Source organism: Pelophylax lessonae (assembly GCF_965119305.1).
Source record: "Pelophylax lessonae genome assembly, chromosome: 6".
NCBI lineage: Eukaryota > Metazoa > Chordata > Amphibia > Anura > Ranidae > Pelophylax > Pelophylax lessonae.
This window is the reverse complement of record NC_138773.1, coordinates 92364234-92380805: the sequence shown is the minus strand read 5'-3', so window position 1 is coordinate 92380805 and position 16572 is coordinate 92364234. Positions and strand designations below refer to the sequence as shown.

Genomic DNA, 16572 nt, shown 5'->3' with positions numbered 1-16572 from the left:
TATGGTTTATTCTTGCAATTTTCTTCACACAAGTGCAAGCATCAAAAACAGCATAGTTCAAAACAAACATAAAATAAAATAAACCCTGGCCACTGTGGGCGTCTACCTTCACACACACACCTAGGGAGTCTGTCCCAACCTACTGCTGGGCAGACACTGCTGGTCATACAGCAGACAATCAATAGTCCATTTGTTTTCCTTTCACACAGAAAAAGTCCATGACCTCACCTTGAGAAGTCTTCAGCTGACTGCTCTCCACAGCGCACATCGCTTCAGGAGGCAGCAATCAGTAATCATCCTCTGGATAACTTATAGAGGCCTTAATTGCCTCATCCTGAACAGCTAAAGTCTTTTTAACGTCCTTACACCTTTCTGGCTACCTCTGCGGCCGACACCCTATAGTAATTGGTGAATTTTCTAAACGAGGTGGAAATGTATCTCCTGTCTGTGACAACACCCACGGATTTACCTGACTTCCTGTCACAATTGGTAAAAGCATTTTTAAAGGGGATTACGTCATCTAAACGTATTAAAATGGGTGAAACTCCACTTTAAGTAATCACTGCCTCCATTCAGAGAACACATATTTTTTTCAGTTAATACAAGATATAAGATATGGATAATTGCTAACTCTCACAATCTCTTTAAGGGGTAACTCCACTTTTATGGGAAAAAATAGCAAATAAAAAAATAATATAGCATGTACAATTTTGACACAAGTCATATTGTAATTAAATGTTATTAAAAATTACCTTTCCTTTTCAATCAGCAGCCCTGTAATTTTCTGTAATTTTCTGTAAAGTGCAATGCATTATTGCTACCTGGAGGTGTTCTGTACACATTCTGTGTACAGAACGCCCCCCCAGAAACATAATTTCCTGCATATGTGATTGGCTCACAGATTTTCCCAGAAGTCTACACTAAGATTTCAGGCATCCCCTGCAACAAAAATGTCATTTTTGGTGAGATACTTCTAATAGGAAATGTCCTCATTAGAGCCCAAATTCTGCAGCAGCTGGTTGATAATTATGAAACCACTTCCATTAGACTCACTCAGCATAGGGGCAAAGAGGAACAAACAGGGATTTCTTCAGAATACCAAAAGGTAGGAATCTGCAACAAAGTTTGTTAAAATTCTTGTAATGTACAGAGATAACCCAGAGGGGAATGTTTTTTTTTCCCAACAAAAGTGGAGTTACGCTTTAACACTAAATCAATATATCTGTGTAACTAACAGCATTCCTGCCAACCTTTGCGAGGAGAATATTTTTTATCCTTTAAACAATTCTTACTGACAACCTTTACAAAATATTAATCTCCAAACAAATTCATCAAGTTTACTTGATGATGTTAAAGAGTGCCTAGAATACAAGGTCTGATATTTTATCAATTTTATGAGAATCCCAAATTATATAATACATAGCCCCAGCATGGCGCATTAAGGTTCTTCTCATAAAATGTGGGTTTTTCAGCATTCCCAGAATCTTGCCAGGATTGTGACTTCACCCTTGCCAAAGTGTCATGGGAGAAAACTGTCTGTAAGGTAAGTATAGTGTCCTTTCCCCCATTTTCTTTTCTTTTTTTTTAACCACTTAAGCCCCGGAAGATTTTACCCCCTTCCTGACCAGGCCCTACTTTGCGATTCGGCACTGTGTGAATTTAACGGACAATTGCGCGGTCGTGCAACGCTGTACCCAAATGAAATTGACGTCCTTTTCCCCCCACAAACAGAGCTTTCTTTTTTTGGTATTTGATCACCTGTGCGATTTTTACTTTTTGCGCTATAAACAAAAAAAGAGCAACAATTTTGAAAAAATAACAATATTTTTCAATTTTTTTTTTTATATGAAATTCCCCCCAAAAAATGTAAAAATCAAAATTTTTTAACATTTTAGGCCAATTTGTTTTCTGCTACTTATGTTTGGTAAAAAAAATCGCAATAGGCGTATTTTGATTGGTTTGCGCAAAAGTTATTGTGTTTACTAACTAAGGGAAAGATTTCTGTAATTTTTGGTGTTTTTTTTTTACGAGTAATGGCGGCGATCTGCATTTTTTTTTGCGGGACTGCGACATTGCGGCGGACAGATCGGACCCTTGACTGACATTTTTGACACTTTTGGGGGTACCAGTGACATTACTACAGTAATCAGTGCTATACATATGCACTGTTACTGTAAAAATTACACTGGCAGGGAAAGGGTTAACTTTATTGGTGATGCAGGGGTTAAGTGTGACCCTAGGGGCATGCTTCTAACTGTAAAAGGGTGTGGCTAGTGATGTAACCACAGAGACATACGATCCTACATAGCAGGATCGTATGATCGCTGCAGCTAGATCAGGGAGAATGACAGGCGGCTTTGTTTACATCAGCCGCCTGCCTTTCTCCCTTTCCACCGGGAGATCGCGAGTGACCGGTGGACATCGGGTCCGCCGGTCACACGCGCGGACATGTTAGGGCCCTATAGGCTCTCAGACGAGCGACGTAGTACTACGTCACTTTGCCTGTACGGGTCTGACCGCCGCAGTAAATAGTCTGGCGGCGGTCGGCAATAGCTTTAGTGGCACAATTTAAGATGAGGAGGAGACACTATCTAATAGGTAGACCTTGTCTCTTTTTCAAGGTCCGCTTTATTGTAACATGGCTATTGGCCCTTTGTGGGACACTCTTCCACCCATCCTTTTTTTTAGAATGCAGTAACTACACTATAATCACTAGGAGGTAACATATTTAAAGCAGAGCTAAAATCTACATTTAAAAAAATTGACCTGCCTGCTTACAGTCTCTTGTAGAATGTACACTGCGCTGCACATTACATTCCAGCACAGTTCCCTTTTGTGCCGGGATGACTGAACTCAGTCATCCCGGCAACCTGTCACACTGTAGAAGGCAGGTGGAAGATGGAGGACCTTGGACGAGGGAGGATTAAGAAGAATTAAGTATTGCAGACTTTAGTTCCACTGAGTCTATTTGACTGCTTTATCAACAGATGAATGGATTTTTTTACAAATACAGCCTGTTTGGTTATGGGTGGATTCATTATTGGATCAACCTTTTTTTGCATTTAATGCTACGGTGCACAACATACATGGCCAGGGCATTCTATGCCAAACAGTGCATCCAAAATGCTGATTCAAATAAAGACCAGTTCACTCAACATACAGTAGTATATGTACTATGCAGTCTTGTGTTTCGTCTGAAGTTTGGTGTTACTCACCACCATCCATTTCCATAGTTTATTAGTTTCACTCAGCTTTAGAAAGGCTGCTCAGGCAGATCTGATGACCATTTCTGAATGAAATACACTATGAATACCACCATCTTGCCTTCACAGATTGTGTGTCTCCAAGCAACCTGCTCCATGTTAAACTATTCCACTACCTCTACTAAATTTACAAAGTAAGTGCCGTTGTATGTAAAATAGGTAGTCGGGCATTCCACCTCAGATATATCTTTCTCTTCCTCCTCATTAAGCAGGGAAATGTCTGGAGAGACAGTTGGATAGCATTCACTTAGAGATATGTCCTTGTTTTGGAGTAGACCAGACCAAGAGGGGACATCACATTCCTTATCTATCACAGGAACGTCATTTGTTGGAGTAGGAGCTTCCACTTTAATAGGAGAAATGGTCTCCTTCTGAAAGCACAAGATGGTGGAAACTTGAAGGGCTGAGTCCACAGATCTACAGTACTTTCCCTGTTGCTTCTTTTGAATGCATTTATTTGGATACTTAGTCCAGTCCTGAAACAACAAAAATGTTAGTGTATATCTATGCATTTACTGTATTTGCTTTTTTATTTTTTTGACTCTGAGAAAACAAAAAGATCAAATTATTTTCCTCAAAAAAAGGCATTTAAAAAAAGACAGGTTTGCCCTGATTTTCATTTCTTTAATGCCCCTTAAAGTATTTAAGTATTTTAAAGAATGTTTCCTTTGTCCAAATGCAAGATCCATCCTCGCACCTCAGCTCTGATACGGTAAAATCGAATATGTTAAAGTATCAGCAACGATAAAATTGTCCATGTACAAGTTCTTACAAGCTATATACAAATCCTACTTGGTAACATTTCCACTCAAATGGGTTATGTATGTTTCCTCTCACTAGACTGGTGTGGCCATCTATGACTTGTCAAATTCCTCCTGCATCTGCCTGGGTCCATCACAGAGGCATATGCACAGAGGGGATGCCCATGTCATACTTTTTTTATATTGTGACAAGAAATATTGTTACTCTCCAATTATCCTGAAGAAGTGAACAACATTGTTCATGTACTATATTGTTCATTGAGTATCTGATACAGTCCCACCATTGGATGAAAGCAAGAATGTGGAATCATTGGCTAAGATAAATTACTTCTTTTCAACGATGGGGCTCTGGTTGGAGGTGTTCTAAAAACAGTAATTGTAACCTGCACCAGCTTTTTATTTTAAATATTATATTTAATGAAATATAAATAAAAAGCATGAACATTGTCTACACCAGTGCTTCAGCCCGGTGTTCGGCTGTAGGGTTCCTTCTGACAATGATTACACACAAACTATGCCCTCAATGACCCCGAGTCTTTACTTTACCACTTTGGTGTCACCTCCTGATTATTGATTGCAGCCATCTCCTCCTCGCAATTCTCTGGCCAGACCTGTCTCCCTGGTAAGGGCTTTGTTCCCACCCCCATGCCTGCCCCATGTATTTTCTCCCTGCAGGAACCAACTAACTATGTAGTGTCTTGCCTCATCTGGTAAATAGAAATAAAGCAGTGCTCTCCACCCATCAGCACCATCTTTAATATGTAGCACAGACCTTGGACTGGCCCTACTGATTAACCCAGATTCTGATCCCAAAGCAAAGCAGTCAGTCACATGGAATTTTCAGCCAGTATTCGGTTTAACAGGCTGGGTCACTCTGCATTAGGCAAAGGACTCTGCTGCTCCAGGTTCCAGACCTTATATTCACCTCTCTACCCACTGATGGTCACTCTCCTGACCAGGGATTGAATAAAGCTGTATACATGGCCAGCTCAGGATCTCTCTCCACCCACTATATTCCAGCACATTCTGGAAAGAGAGGGGAAGACAGGTAAACCTGCAGTACAGAGTAACCCAGAACAGAACAAATCAATCGAACCCAGCTCCACTGACTAGAATAGAGCCAAAAATAAACAACATTTACCTACATCCTACCTAACCTAGTAGCACCTAACTAGGAAGATGCTGCAACTAAAGTTAAATAAACTGAAGCCCTTCATCTGCTTTTGTGTATTGAGACATTAACTGCCAATGTAAGAGGACACACTGAGCACCAATGTAAGGGGCACACGGAACATTGACCACCAATTAAGTAGATGCACTGAGCTTTGACCACCAGTATAAGAGGGCACACCTAGGACTAGTGTAGGGGGGCATGCTGAGTGAAGGTAGCACACTGACCAACAGCATAAAGGAGCATTAGTTCATAACCCCTGCACTCTGACTGTTGCACTGTATGTGGTATATTGTACATTACATAGTGCTGACTGCTACACTGAAACCTACGAAATATTATCTTATGCAATCTATCCACAAAAGTTTTTTGAAATAATGTTACGGTTACGGGTCCTGGTCTCACTAAGTTTTGGAGCCACTGGTCTAGACTACATGTGTAGTAGGGAAAAGGTCCCATGAAAAGTTATTGTATGTGGTTGTATTTAATCCTATATGTTGGTACTCCTCCGTCTCTTATTATGCATGATTATTTAGTGAAGGTACTGAGAACTTTGGCAGAATGAGCAAAGGGTGCAGAAGATGCTCAGCTGACAAAACATAAAAAAAGAGCAGAATAGGAGAGCAGTGGCATCAGGGTAGAAAGAGAACAGATGATAAAGGGCGGAATATATAACTGGAACAAAATAGGAAAGTTAGTAAATTAGGGAGGAGATTGGTGAAAAAAATACCTGAGAAAGAATGGTTGTAAGCAGGTTAAAGTGCTGGTTTGTGAAATAGCTGCTGCCTCAGCTGGGAAGAAAACAGTTAACCAGGTTTCCCCGCATCTGCCTCTTTCTTTGTGCTGATAATAAAAAGGGGGGAGGGCTCTACCCAGACACAGTCTGCTGCATGGGAAGGAAGACACAGACAAGCCACAGCGTGTCATCTCCAACTTCTTACAGATAGGAGAGAAGGGGAGTAGTTCCACTGTCAGGGAAGAACTTGATGAAGAATGGCAAATATGCCAATTTCCAAAATGGCTGTGCGGGACAGTCAGGGAATGGCAGATATGCCAATTTCAAAAATGGCCGTGCAGGACTGTCAGGAAATGTCAGATATGCTAATTCCCAAAATGGCCATGTGGGACATCCTAATTAGTGCCAATTATCAACATCCACTTCCTATATAAACTCAGCACTGGCTGCCATTTATTGCTGGATTATCTTCAGCTAGTACCCGATTTCCTTGTGCCTTGAAACTCCTGCTTGATTGATTACCCATTACTGACCCGGCTATCCTTGACCTGCTCTGGCTTTCTCCTGCTCTGAACCCGGGTTGCCTTACGGACTTCTCCCTGCCTGCTCCGGATTGACTACCTGTGTTTGATCCTCGGCCTGGCTTCTGACCTTGATTGAACTAACCTGCCTGCACTTCCAGTGATCCAAGTGACTGTCTTATCTACTGCAGATCCTATTCCTGACACAGCTACACCTGCAGGCAACCTGAGCACCTTTGGGCACAGCACTCTCTGTCACCATCTCCAGGGGTGCTCTGCACTCAACCGCAAGGGGAGCCCTCTCGTCACCTCAGCCTCCAACCAGGTTCGTGACATCTACCTTGGAGAATAAGCCTGTCTGCTGCCACATCCACCAAGTCGGGGGATTGCTGGGACCTGCAGTCCCTCTGAAAATACCAACCCTGGATACCGCCACCATGGATTTTGCCATAGATTGACTCACTGCAGGAGTAACATGGTGCGGAGTAAAGCAAGTGGTTACCAAGGTTAACAGAGGTTTGCAAAGCAGCCTAATGTGAAACATGTGCTTCTGACAGGTGGGGCAGCCTCTTGCAGTGGGAGAGTTGTTGTCAGCTCTCTCTCCTTGTGCGGTCCATCTCCTATTGCAACGGGAACACATCAGCACCGCAAATGTTCTCAGCCTGTGCACAGGTACGGAATAGAAAGTGTTAATGCAGAGCATGTATGGAGTCCATGTAAGGTGCTCGGCGGGACCCTATTCCGTTACTGGTAGTGAGGTAGCAGAGGACAGGTGGAGGGGGCATAGGCTCAGCGTGTCCCTCTTAAATACAACAGAGATAGTACAGTGTACATTGACAAGGGAGCAAGATAGTTAACTGGAATACAGTTTATCGCTCAATGTACACAGTGCACAGCACAAGTAAAGGTACCCTATGTGCAAGGCAAGTGACCCTGTTCAGAGTGCCCAGCATAGCCCAGATGAATTCACCCTGGGGTAGGCCTCCTGTGTAACCCACCCTTGGTGACCAACGAGGAGGGGAATATGGAGGAAGTGTCACCCGCCTACCCTTCAAGGCCTCTGGCAAGGAGTGGGACAAAGGCTTACACACTACCAGCAGTGGGTTTATGTCCTATCCACGAAGAAGTGGGAGCTTGGGGACTTGGCACCAACATCTAACCAATCACAAGCCCCCTTAAAAGCAGAGTAGTGGAGGTTCAGAAACTGCAATGAAGATGAATGAAACACAGAGGATGCCAGGGGAAGAGGAGAGAAGGGCCACAGAGAAGGAGCAAAAACACAGAAAAAGGTCAGTTAAAGAAGTGGGAATAGAACACTGAGGAGGATAGCATAGAATGAGGCGGTGCATGTTCCCTGAGGATGTGACATTGAATATGTGCAAGAATATATCACAAACAGGAAGTTACTCGCTATTTATACTATTGATTTTTACTTTACAGATGATGTTTACCTGAAAATTACCATTGTGCACAATGTACAGAGGCCTAAAGAAGTTGGCTGCTGTAGGGACCTCCTTTAAAAATGGTATCCTTAACCTTCAATATAAAAAAAAGCAATTATCAGATTGTACCAAAATCAGAAACACAAAATGGTAATCTATGAGGATAGAAATATGTGAACTACCGCTACTGACTTATCTTTCAAGATACAGACTTCCAGACCGTCAACCTGATGCAGTAACCTGGAAAAAGCATGCAACCTGTGAAATCTGAAGTCTTAATTCTTGCATACCTGTTTCAGGTCACTGACTCACTAGTAATGAAATTATGGTCTGGATGAGAGACCCAGAGACCTTTAAAAGGAAATAGTCGTTTCTTGATTTGTTTTTATATTTTAGCTTTAATTACCAGGGATTGCTTGATTTTGTTAAAATTAACTTGTATGCTGTTCCTGTCAGGCGGAGTGTCAGTTTGCAAGAGAGAAGTAAAAATTGGTTTTGATGGATCTACCATTAGGCAAATCCATGACTAAATTCTAGTATGGGTGGAACTAGTTCTGGTCCTAGGCTGTTACCTCTCTGATAGCAACACTAGGAAGTGCAGAAAGTGCTCACCAGATAGTAGGCTCTTAAATGTGTATAGAGGAGGGCCTGGTAGAAAAATGCAGCTCACTTTGAGGACTGGAATATTTGTAACTGCTGACTTTAATTTAAAAAAAAAAACTTGGTGAAGTTCCTCTTCATTGAATAACAGCGAGTTTACAAAAAGGAAGCCCTCTGGAGATGTCAGGGACCACACATAAGTGGTTTCAGGGTAAGTCAATGTGAACATTGGTGTTTTCTCAGGTTTTCTCTGTGTACTGTGCAAACTTTTGGCCCACTTGCATTCTTTACTTACCTTCTGCCTAAGCTGGAAAAGAAAACCAAGTACAGCAAGATACATGTCGTTGCCAGTGCGCATACAACCATTATTACATAAACGATGTTGACTTTGCCTTCATCTTTAGCTCCTTAAAATAAAAAGGTATAACATAAGAAATTTACAATTGATTGAAACATCAGCGTCTGGAAATACATAAATGTACAAGGCAGCGAGCTAGTCCATATGCTAAATCAACAGTCATTATAATGCAGTCAAGCAAATCAGGCAGTTTGCTGCACATTACTTCAAAATATGCAAATTCATTCATATACTGTATGTACTGTAGGAATGTGCTATGGTTGCAAATGCAAACCGGTATGTGAAATCCCTGATGGATGAGGGGTGTACATCAAGCATCGCCTCCGGATGGGGTCCGCTCTCTGATGGGGAAAGCTTGAGCTGGTTGATTGCGCAGCGAGGGGAGGGGAGCACACCAAACCACCCGGTGTGCACTAACACTTCCTCCTTCTACCTCTTATGCTGCAGAGCTCAGCGGAGCGGGATGGATGCGTGCAGCCGGAAACCGGAAGGACGTCATTACCGGATTTGATGAAACAGGAATTCAGAGCCAGCTTGACTTGCAAACAATGCCCAGTTGCCGCGACGACATGTTTCGCGGAAGTACCGCTTGGTCAAAGGCATCCATCCCGCTCCGCTGAGCTCTGCAGAATAGGAGGTAGAAGGAGGAAGTGTTAGTGCACACCGGCTGGTTCAGTGTGCTCCCCTACCCTCCCCGCACAATCAACCAGCTCAAGCTTTCTCCATCAGAGAGTGGACCCCATCCGGCGGCGATGCTTGGTGTACACCCCTCATCCATCAGGGACTTCCCATACCGGTTTGGATTTTTATTCTCAACTATCAATTTTCAATAAACTATATTGGTTCATGTTGGCTGTGGTTCCCCTATATCCACTGAGGCTAGCACTGGTCTCCCTGTTTTCTGTGTACTTTTTTGCTGGTTCAGCACCTTTATTAGCAGCACCACACGTGGAGTTATTATAAATCATCTATTGAGACTGCCACAGCTCCAGCGCTAGAATTTCTTTGGTTTTGTATGTTTGCAAATGGCATCTGAACGCACATGCACCAAAACATAGATATGAACTTCAAAGTCTACAAGGAGAAAGACTCAGAAACGAAAGTAACTAAATTTTGGCAGAATTGGGTCACTAACAAAGACAATTTAAAGTGTTACTAAACCCACAACACTAAAATTAGTCTGTATATGCAGTAAAGCAATGCTTGTAACTTTGTGAAACGACAAACAAACACAAGGGCGCACCGGCCTAGTGCATTATCCTTAAAACAGATTTATTAAAATGATGAATTAAAATTACTCACAAACGAGTTCTTGATAAAAGGCACATCAAACAAGCATAAAATCCTCAGCATCGAGATCGGGATTCCATCGTCCCCCGAAGCTGTACAGGCTTACCGGTTTCGAGGCAGCGCCTCTTCTTCAGAGGCTCTGAAGAAGAGGCGCTGCCTCGAAACCGGTAAGCCTGTACAGCTTCAGGGGACGTTCAGGGGACGATGGAATCCCGATCTCGATGCTGAGGATTTTATGCTTGTTTGATGTGCCTTTTAGCAAGAACTCGTTTGTGAGTAATTTTAATTCATCATTTTAATAAATCTATTTTAAGGATAATGCACTAGGCCGGTACACCCTTGTGTTTGTTTGTCGTTTCACAGTGTTTCCAGACTACCCTGGTCTAGTGAGGGGCTGCAAGGCTGAAGCATTAGAAGGTTGCCGAATGATTTGTTCTCATCTACAAGTCGAGTTGGATAGAGGATTGCACCACTTTGAGCGCAGGGAATAGGTGCAAAGCACTGACAGTGTACCTTCTTGCTTGTTAATGCTTGTAACTTGTTTGGAAAAAAAAAAAGCAAAGCAATTCTTGTGTTACTCACTGTGGAACCTAAGGGGTTAATCCTCAGCATGGTGTAAAAAGGCTGTTTGATCCTGTCTTCTCTGATCCTCCCCTCCTTCCACTGTCCCCTGATAATTTCCTGATAACACAGAGTCTTTGGAGTCAGGCTGCACATGCTCTGCTTGGTGTGTATTGCTAGAGAGCTTTTTTTTATTCTTGGGAGAGTGCATGTGATTAGCGCTGGGCCAATCAGCACAGTCAAGAGTGTCAGGGGTCTTGCAACCCTGTAGGACAGTCAGAAAACTCCTCCTACAAGCTTTAACCAGTGCTTGGCTGGATACTGATAGAAGTCACAAGACTGCTCTAACTGCTGATGAGAAAAGGTATTTAGCAGTTTGAATTTATTACAATAATTGCATCTCCATGTTCTGTTTACTGTGGAAGATCAGATATAGTGAATGCAGGGTCCTGGGTTTACTAACACTTTAGGTCCTAAGTATAAATTGGCTCCAGTTTCAAAGATACAGCTTCAGGTCTAAATTGCTTCAAAATAATTCCAAATTAGGAGGGGGATGTGCGTTTATGCTCCATAACTTTTCTGCAAAATGTGATATAGCAATGAGAATGGTGCCACACCAATCAGTAGAAATGTATCTTTTTATTGATACCAATAACATAACTTTCCATTCATTTATTTGTTTGCGTGTAACATTTTTATGCTCCCTTCACTACGAAAGGCACAGACTTTTTCCTCTTGTTTAGCCAATGAGGCAGATAGGTTGCACATGTTAAGCCCCGTACACACGTACCGATTGTCGGCTGTAAATATTCGGCCGACGACCGATCGGCCGATTGTAGGCTTGTTAGTATGATGCTTCCGACAGCCGACAGCGCATTTTCGGCCGAACAGAATCTGTTGTGCAGGCATTAAAATTTTTGTTGGCCAACACCAGAACGGCCGATTGTTCCTCAGTCAGTACAGAATTCGGTCGACAATCAGCAGATTTGCAAGACTGGGCATGCTCAGAGAAGAAAAAACACACGGAAAGTTAACCATCACATGACATCTCTTCTGCAGTCGGCTGTTGTTGGCCGACAAAATTCGTGTGCAGTCTTTTGCACTTTTCAGCGGACAGGACATCCCTGGACAAAAGACGGCCGATCGGTCGGCCGACGATCGGTACGCGTGTATGAGGCATAATGCAACAATAATGAGGGGCACAACTCTTGTCCTGATCCCCTATTTTGCATCCAAAATATGGGTGGTATGCCGTTTTTACCACCGCCGTCATACTGCACTTTTGAGATGCAAATGTAACCTCACCACAAATGTATCAGAAGTTATCTGCATTGTTTACACAGTTTCGAGCATGGCTTCTGAAAGAAAATAGAACGTGACTGTTCCTTGGAAATGTTAAGCAAAGACACTTTCACAAACCACCAAATGTAACTGTATGATGCGTAGATCTGACCAAGACAAGTTTACAGTGCAATAAAAGAATAATAAATTACAGTTAGGTAATAATCTTCAGTCTCAAAGTGAAGATAGATTCATACACTTCCATGTGGTACCATTGTTTCATTGTTCTATCATATTTTGCCAAGAAGTTAGGATGCAAAATGGTCTTTAGACACCTCCCTCCCGTGTAGGCGAATATAATCGCCTGTGTGTAAATCTTCATTGTGAAATATCTTGAAAACTTCAGCCAACCAGCACCTTTATCACCTGTTTTCTAATTCATCCAATCAAAATATGTAAGAATAAGCACATTTTATCTTGGAGGCCGATAATTTACCAAAATTTGTAGACCAGTGTTATCTGGGTGTTGTGGTGCACTGCTTTGATATAATAGTGCAGGTATATTTTTTTTCATGTTTTAGGGTGTAATTTAAAAGGAATGTACTGCATTAAAGTAGAACCCCAACTAATATATTTAGGGTGACTTCCGCAACTCCCCTCCATTAAAAAATATTTCAATTTTTTCTCACCCTTTCCAGCATGCTCCAGTACTGTCCCTGACTTTCTTCCTGGTTCAGCGCTGCCAATCCTGTGTTATTCTGCCCATTTTCTGTTAGCCTAGTATGTAATTTACATGCCCCCTTGGGGGGAGGGGGGCACATCATCATGTAAGAGATATCCCTTCACTTCCTGTCCCATAGCCAAACAGGAAGTAAGAGGAAATCCCTGCAAATTAAGGGAATTTCTTGGGGACCCCCAGGTCACCAGAACTAGTGTCCCCATCAGACGATTTCCCTTCTAATACATTTTTAGTAACAACCCAAAATGTGGGTTTTTCTTTTACTATACCTTTCAATATTAATAGTAAGTAGGGCCTAATGGGGGCACAGACAGCAATAAAACCTGACAGGGGTTGTAATCCATCTCCACTCTATCTAAAAGTAAAACAAACGTTTTGCCTTTAGTTATACTTTAACCGCACGCCCACTCGCCAGCAGGGAAGTAGATTTACGGGGCTGGTGGCCACGATTGCCAGTGGACACCCGAGATCGCTCCCCGTGAAGAGAGAACGGCGGTCTGCTGATGTAAACACAGCAGACCATTGTTCTCTCTGCTATCAACACAGAGCTCCTGTGATCCTCCTATTTAGGAACACAGGTCTCTGTGTTGATTTCACAAGCCCATCCCCCCACAGTTAGAAAACACCCCCTAGGCTTACATTTAACCCTTTGATCGCCCCTGGGTTAACCTCTTCCCTTCCAGTGTCATTAATACAGTAACAGTGCACATTTTGTAGCACTGATCACTGTAGTGTCATCACTGGTACCCCCAAAATTGTCAAAAATATCAGTTAGGTGTCCGATCTGTCCGCCGCAATGTCGCAGTCTGGCTAAAAATCGCTGATCACCACCATTACTAGTAAAAAAAACTGAAATAAATATAAATTACATAAATCTTTCCCCTAGATTGTAGAAGCGATAACTTTTGCGCAAACCAATCAAATTACGCTTATTGGAATTTTTTTTTACCAAACGATGTAGCCAGAATACAAATTGGCCTAAAATGATGAAAAAAATTAGAACAAAGGAGAAATTGAAATATGGGGATGTGTGGCACGCTTTCAGAAGAAAAAAATTAAATAAATAAATAATTGCTGTGATTAAATTATATGGTGAATAAATATTGTGTTGTGTTCTCTCAATTCCTTATCCTCGTGATTTGTATCACGAGGATAAGGAATTGAGAGAACACAACACAATATTTATTCACCATATAATTTAATCACAGCAATTATTTATTTATTTAATTTTTTTCTTCTGAAAGCGCGTCACACATCCCCATATTTAGATTTCACTAACTGGGTTCTGGTACCAGTCCAGTGGTGCAGCAGTCGGAAGGGATCAGAATCACCTCCTTTGATAGCGCAGGAACCACCTACACATATACAAAGGAGAAATTGAACTACCCAGTAGGTGCCATCATCCAAAAAATTGAAAACAAGACGATTTTGTGAAAATTCGTGCGTCTGGAAAACCAAATCGAATGATCACAGAAAAAATTGACTGGACTTTCTAAGGCACATCATAGAATGAATCAAGTTGACTCGTATATAGTAAAATATAACCTTTTTATTACAGAAAATTAAAAGTTTTGGAGACAAACAATAGAGTTTTTCCTCTTCAGGAGGTAACCTTTGACATGGATATTAAAATCGCATAGCCCAAGACAATTTTTATCCAGATCGGCCAAAGGAGGGGGTGACTGGAAAAATTGTGTGGGTTATGATGCATTCATAATGCATTCACAACAATAGTTAAACAACTATAAATTCATATCTGATCTTTGGGTCTACGCGTTTCGCAGCGTGCTTCTTCAGGACCACATTTTAGCATCAGATAAATCTTAAGACAAAAGAGAATTTTCCATTAGTACATTTATGGTACATATAATGAGTAATGCATTGTGTGTGCGTACAATTCAAAGTAGACTCACACCTTGTGGATGTAGCTAGTGTCTCCCGGGCGGACATAGAAGATGCGATACAGGACAATCAAGGCAGAGTAGTGATCTAAATAATTTCTATGGTAAGATCTAAAAGTATATAGAAAATGTGGTTTAAGACATTTATATTTAGTAAGTTAAACCAAAGCCTCATTATTAACTGTGCCTACCTGTATTATTTTTCTTACTGTATAGGCATATAAAAGTGAATTTTTGGCAGAAATGGAATGCAGCAGAGGATTTTACCAGGATCGATAAATCCTGGTCTTGGACAGACCTGATAGAGCATAGAAAAAAGGGAGAAATATAATTTCTCATATGTATTTTACACATATAGTGGGCCCAAAATTGTTGTTAACTTATTACCTTTATAGCATGTCTGTGGTAACAGATATGGTAGTATTGGAACCTCTTGAATATTGCTCCTACGCTCACAGGATCCAAAGGGAAAGACAGCAAGATGATGCTGAAAGGGGTAAGATGATTTTAGCTAGTATTGGGATACATCTTATCTATTATGCCAAACAGTGTCTATGCTGTATTACCTTGTTAGTCCAGTGGTCACAAATATGACCCTTTGAAGATTTAGTTGATCGGAAGGGCCCTCTCAAGGCTATAATGGACCAGATCGAAGATAGTGATAAGGTATCCAATCCTAATGGGCTATATGTTTAGATTGCTTTTTCCCACATTCAACCTACATATAGACAATATACATGTATCTTATATTAGGATGCTGTTAGTAAAGGGTTCGAATCATCTAATAGATATGATTATATGGTATAGGCAACATACCGGATGTATATATGGATATTAATATGCCCATAAGGTACGATTAGCTGGCTGGTAAATTAGGGTCCCTGAGTGTGGAGCCGGAGGTTCTGGCCTGTAATGTATCAAAGAGTCCATTAGGAAGAACGTCCCCGAAAGATTGATTAGTGTGGTAAAACAATTCCCCTGTCTGTTACCTGTGCTGCCGCTCTGCCACGAGTCCGCCGCCATATTGAATGGTTGGCGGTCTAAGTCCTTTTGTATCGCGCCCTCCACACCGCCATTGGCGGATCAAGCGCCCGGGGGCGGAACTTTCCCCAATGACGCTACTTCCGGCGTGCGGCGGTGCGTGCGCCTCAATACACTCGCTTCCGAAACCGGAAGTTATGAGTGCAGGGAGGTGATCGGGCGCCGGCACACGGAAGTATGCCGATCACATCCGGTCCCTCCCGAGAAACGAGGGGACACCGTGGTGTCTCTCCGCTGAGGCGCATATGCCCGCCCGGAAAGAAAAGAGCACGCATCCTGTGGGGGTCCATTGAAGTATTGCACACAAACCAATTAACTATAATGTACAGGAACATAAACAATAATTTTAAACCACATTTGGAATTTAAATCGAGGTTCTTATTTATATTTTAGTAGAATGTAACAACAGGTAGTATGGCACCCTAATTTACATAGGACCCCATTTTAAATATTAAAATATTCTTATGACCGACTGCACCTGAGATGTTTTGGTGCTATTTCTTAGTGGTGCATATCTGGGTGAAGGCCCAGAGGAGGGGGAAGGGAGGGTTTTTAAGAAAAAAGAAAGAAAAAAAAAATATATATATATATATATATAGGAGTAGATGGGATTATTATATATACGGATGTTATAAGAACGGCTTGTAACTTAAAGCATCGTTCAAGCCTGGATGTTTAGTAGCTTGTAAACAAAATATCCATCTACTCTCTCTTTGTAAGATTATTTTATCAAATTCCCCTCCCCGGGGGTTTTCCAAAATCCTTTCTAGCGCTGCAAATTTGATAACCGAGGTGTCATTTTTGTGATAGACCCCCAAATGTCTCCCTATCGGGGTTAATAATTGGTTGTTTTTTCCATAACCTATATGATCTTTGATTCTCTTCCAAAAGGGTCTTTTTGTTTTCC

At 41.8% G+C, this 16572-nt stretch overlaps 1 protein-coding gene across 1 annotated transcript in view; it reads right to left on the bottom strand.

Moving 5' to 3' along the window:
* Positions 1-3073: 3073 nt before the first annotated feature.
* The window catches only part of LOC309558110 (interleukin-21 receptor-like), a 111283-nt gene continuing 97784 nt past the window's right edge, over positions 3074-16572 (bottom strand). The window contains exons 7-9 of the mRNA XM_082261084.1: positions 8790-8901; positions 7904-7988; positions 3074-3739 (exon numbers count right to left, since the gene is read on the bottom strand). Of these exons, the coding sequence (XP_082117210.1) occupies positions 3368-3739; positions 7904-7988; positions 8790-8901 (569 nt within the window). The 3' untranslated portion in view covers positions 3074-3367. The remainder of the gene's footprint in view (positions 3740-7903; positions 7989-8789; positions 8902-16572) is intronic.